The 5,000-nt window shown below is 46.3% G+C and overlaps 1 protein-coding gene across 2 annotated transcripts in view; it reads right to left on the reverse strand.

The window, feature by feature from the left end:
* Nucleotides 1-5,000, reverse strand: part of cacna1c (calcium channel, voltage-dependent, L type, alpha 1C subunit) — a 239,049-nt gene that overhangs the window by 12,669 nt on the left and 221,380 nt on the right. The window contains exons 39-42 of one of the 2 annotated variants that reach the window (XM_042079559.1): nucleotides 4,448-4,575; nucleotides 3,239-3,373; nucleotides 1,961-2,313; nucleotides 1,428-1,454 (exon numbers count right to left, since the gene is read on the reverse strand). In XM_042079559.1, the coding sequence (XP_041935493.1) occupies nucleotides 1,428-1,454; nucleotides 1,961-2,313; nucleotides 3,239-3,373; nucleotides 4,448-4,575 (643 nt within the window). The remainder of the gene's footprint in view (nucleotides 1-1,427; nucleotides 1,455-1,960; nucleotides 2,314-3,238; nucleotides 3,374-4,447; nucleotides 4,576-5,000) is intronic. The other variant, XM_042079557.1, reaches the window with a different exon arrangement.

A 5,000-nucleotide genomic window follows, 5' to 3' on the forward strand; every position in this document is an offset into this window, starting at 1 on the left:
TGCAACAAACACAAATAAGGAGGAAACATGAAAGGAGAGGAGAGAGTTAAGATCAGACTATGACAACAGCAGCAGCATCACCATCATCACCTAGCAACAGCAGCAGCATCACCATCATCACCTAGCAACAGCAGCAGAGGAGAGAGATAAGATCAGACTATGATACACCAGCAACAGCAGCAGCATCACCATCATCACCTAGCAACAGCAGCGCATCAATCTCCTCAAACCTACCAGCAGCAGCACCCCTATCACCTAGCAACAGCAGCAGCAGCACCGCTATCACCTAGCAACAGCAAAAGAAGCACCTAGGAATAACAGCAGCATCACCGCAATCACCTAGCAACAGCAGCAGCAGGGTTAACACCCAGGGAAATAGAACTTCCACACCAGAGCATGGCCGCGTTAGGGCTGCATCTGCACCGGATGCTGGCCGCATCAGGGCCGCATCAGAGCCACATCAGGGCCACATCAGGGCTGCATCAGGGCCACATCAGAGCCACATCAGAGCCACATCAGGGCCAAATCAGAGCCACATCAGGGCCAGATGCAAGCTGGTTTCTAGGTGTGAAGTCTTCTGCAAGCTGGGTGAATCATAGCACACACACACACACACCAAAATACAACATGAGTGTGTGGGTGAAATCACAGCCAAGCTATATGCTAATACACACACACCATATGAGCTATATTACAGCTATATTGTGTGTGTGCGTGTGTGTGTTATACTAGCATAGCTATTGAGCTAAAACAAAATGAAACTACAGAGAAGAGGGTATGTAAATGTGTATGTGTGAGTGTATGTGCGTATGTGTGAGTGTGTGTGTGTATGTGTGTGTATGTGTGTGTGTGTGTGTTTGTGTGTGTGTGTGTGTGTGTGTGTGTGTGTGTGTGTGTGTGTGTGTGTGTGTGTGTGTGTGTGTGTGTGAGTGTATGTGTGTGTGTGTGTGTGTGTGTGTGTGTGTGTGTGTGTGATTAGCCTTGTATGTAGCTGGTACCACAGACAAAAACCACAGAGTGAGAGTGTCTGTCTATGATCATAGCAGAGCTAGCAGCTAATGAACACAACAGTTGAAGTGAAAGCACACACACGTTAGTGTGTATGGTCATAGCGAAGCTATGTGCTACCATACACATCTGCAGCAGCATAGATATGCGTGTGTGTGTGTGTGTGTGTGTGTGTGTGTGTTTTATGGAGATAGTCCTGTGAGACCTTCCATACCGATGCCTCCTCAGACATCACTGCACAGGACACTACAGCAATGCACCTTACAAGAGAGAGAGAAAGAGAGAGAGAGAGAGAGAGAGAGTGTGTGTATGTATGTGGTGTATGTGTGTGTGAGAGGGAGAGAGAAAGAGAGAGAGAGAGAGAGTGTGTGTATGTATGTGTGTGTGTGTGTAGGCTACTGGTCTAAACATAGACATACCGCATAAAGGACTCATAGAAACACGTCCTGAAGAACAGCAGCATTTATAGTTGGAGGAGACAGAGGAGATGCAGTTAATCTCACAGGTGTGTGTGTGTGTGTGTGTGTGTGTGTGTGTGTGTGTGTGTTCATGTGCATATATGTGTGTGTATGTGTGTGTGTGTGTGTGTGTGTGTGTGTGTGTGTGTGTGTGTGTTCATGTGCATATATGTGTGTGTGTGTGTGTGTGTGTGTGTGTGTGTGTGTGTGTGTGTGTGTGTGTGTGTGTGTTTATGTGTTCATGTGCATATATGTGCGTGTGTGTGTGTGTGTGTGTGTTTCTGTGTGTGTGTGTGTCCTGGTAGAGTAGAGTAAGAGAACACAGAAGATCTGGATTTTACTTTGTCCAAGTGTCCAATCTGTAAATCAATTACTTTCACACACACACACACAAACACACAGAGACACTCACACACAAACAGACATGCGTGCACACAAACACAAGTACACACTTACTTACACACACACACACACACACACACACACATCCCCACCTCTTGGGGGGGAAGCACCATGCGGAGCGCGGCAGCAGGATGGGGGTGAGGGGCGGCCCGCTGAGGCCGTCCACGGTGCTGATGGAGGTCTGGCTCTGGCTGCGTCCGGCGTGCCCGATGCCCGTGTTGTTGGCGTTGTTGATGTTGGCGTTGGAGCCGGACGAGGAGAAGCTGCTGGGCCTGAAGGTGGTGGAGTCCACCAGCTTCTCGTGCGATGGGGATTCCGCTTCGCCGGGGCTGCCCGACTTGCTGATGTGGAGAGGCCGCTGCGTGGCAAAGGATTGTGGGAAGGTGTTGCGTCCGTCCGCCTGGTGGTAGTAGTTCACATGGTTGCCAAAGAGACCGCCTGATCGCTGTTGGAGAGAGAGAGAGATGTTTAGAGCTCACACACACACACACACACGTACACACATAGGAAATATTCACGCTTCACAATGGATGGAGCAAAGCACTATGTGTGTGTGTGTGTGTGTGTGTGTGAGAGAAAGAGATATTGTGAATATTTTGAATTGCAAAGAGAACCATGAAATACTATGTTTTCATGCTTCACGATGGACTGAGCAAAGCGCTTTGTGAGTGTGTGTGAGTGTGTGTGTATGTGTGTGTGTGTCGTGAGAGAGAGAGCCTGTGCAGTTGTGTGTGTGTAGAAAATGAAGTATAGTGTGTGTTCCTGCATAACTCAGCTGAACTCAGCTTCAAGTCAATATGACATATAAAGAGCTCCACTGTGCTAACATACTGTACGCTATTTTAGTACTGTAGTTTAGTATGGTAAATATGTAAGGGATAATGTATAGAACGCTGGTCATTATCGGAAAATAAGTCCCGACAGGGCGAACAGGACCCCGACGTGCCAGTGGAGGGGAGGGTCTAGCTTCGTCCTGAAGGGACTTATTTTGACAGAAAGACGTAAATAAGAAGCACAAAACATGGAGCATTCTACTAGCATTTTGAAGAGCCGTGTAATAATAATAATTAGCATGCTGTAGTTTAGTGTGGTAATTACTTTGGAGGAAACTATTATAAAAGTAAGGTAAGTCCTCTATTTTGTAATATGTTGTTTCTAGATTATGGTGGATCATCTCAGCTGTAAAGGAAATGTTTTGGGATCTTCTTGCTTCTGCAGCTTCGATGGACCAATCAGGAGAGAGTCTGGAGGCTTGGGCTGCGAGTGCACTGCGTTGCATGATGGGTAATCTGCAGCAGAAGCGTGGTGGGGCGTGTGGAGGGAGCACAGCGAGAGAGGAAGAGAAAAGTGTGTGTCCAGCAGACCTTTACCCTGAAGATGTCGTCCTCGGACGCAGCACACACACTCTCCTTCATGGCCTTCTCCAGCTCCTCTTCCACCGTCAGGTCACCCGAGATCGCCCGCCGAATCTCTGGACCCATGTCATGCAGCGTCCGCAGGCCCGCCTACACACACACACACACACACACACACACACACACACACACACGCCCTCTCCTTTACTCCCTCTTGACCTACGACTGCACACCTGTACATGGCTCTAACAAGTCAAGTTTGCAGACGACCATACAGTATACCTGCTCTTTATTCTGTTACACATAGCCATATTCTACTGCCCTTTATTGTTACACATAGCCATATTCTACTGCCCTTTATTGTTACACATAGCCATATTCTACTGCTCTACTGTTACACATAGCCATATTCTACTGCTCTACTGTTACACATAGCCATATTCTACTGCTCTACTGTTACACATAGCCATATTCTACTGCTCTTTATTCTGTTCATTCTGCACATACACTTAATTTTACTACTCTTATGGTACTGTTACATACTGTACATATCTGTCTATACGGTTCATACTGAATATTCATATGTATTCTTGTTTTTCATATATTACTGTTAATACACTGCACATATCCATATTATTGTTACAGCTCTTATAATGTTGCTACTACATCTGTGTTGTTCATACAGTACACTGTTCTTACTGCATATCCATATCTATTCGGCTCTTATAAGGTTACTGCTAATACATTGCACATATTTAATTTATATTACTGTAAACCTTACCACTTTCTTGACTGTATACTACTGTCTACACTGCACTATACTGTTTATACTGCATCATCCATCTATACTGCACTACACTGCATTATACTGTTTATACTGCATCATCTGCCTATACTGCACTACACTGCACTATACTGTTTATACTGCATCATCTGTCTATACTACACTATACTGCACTATACTGTTTATACTGCATCATCCGTCTATACTGCACGTCTCTGCTTCTAGCACTTCTGGTTAGATGCAAACTGCATTTCATTTTCTCTGCACTTGTACTCTGCATAATGACGATAAAGTTGAATGTAATGTAATATGTGTGTATGTGTGTACACGTGTGTGTGTGTGTGTGTATGTGTGTACACGTATGTGTGTGTGTGTGTGTGTGTGTGTGTGTGTGTGTGTGTGTGTGTGTGTGTGTGTGTGTGTGTGTGTGCGGCGCCCACCTGCAGAGAGAGTGCTGTTTTGGGGGGCACCTTGGCCACCAGGCCCTGCTCCTTCCTCTTCTTGAACTTGCGGAAGTATTCCTGGATCAGGAAGGTGGCGTAGAACTTCCCCACCGTCACTTCATCATCTGACAGACAGAGAGAGAGAGAGAGAGAGAGAGAGAGAGAGAGAGAGAGAGAGAGAGAGAGAGAGAGAGAGAGGGAGAGAGAGAGAGTGTGTGTATATGTGTGTGTGTGTATGAGAGAGAGAGGCAGAGAGAAAGAGAGAGAGAGAGAGAGAAACAGAGAGAGGGAGAGAGACAGAGTGGAGAAAGAAAAGAAAGAGTGGGAGAGAGATGAAGAGAGGGAGAGACAGAGAGAGAAAGACAGAGAGAAGAGAAGAGAGAGAAAAACAAAGAGAAGAGAGAAAATGAGAGAGAATGAAGGAGAGGGAGAGAGAGAAGGGGAGAGGGAGAGAGAGTGAAGGAGAGGACACAGCCCTACTGCACGAGTCATCTCAGTACACATCTGAACTGCATTGAACTTTGACCTTTAACCCTTGCACTGCACTGAC

Source organism: Alosa sapidissima, chromosome 22 (genome assembly GCF_018492685.1).
Source record: "Alosa sapidissima isolate fAloSap1 chromosome 22, fAloSap1.pri, whole genome shotgun sequence".
Classification (NCBI taxonomy): Eukaryota; Metazoa; Chordata; class Actinopteri; order Clupeiformes; family Clupeidae; genus Alosa; species Alosa sapidissima.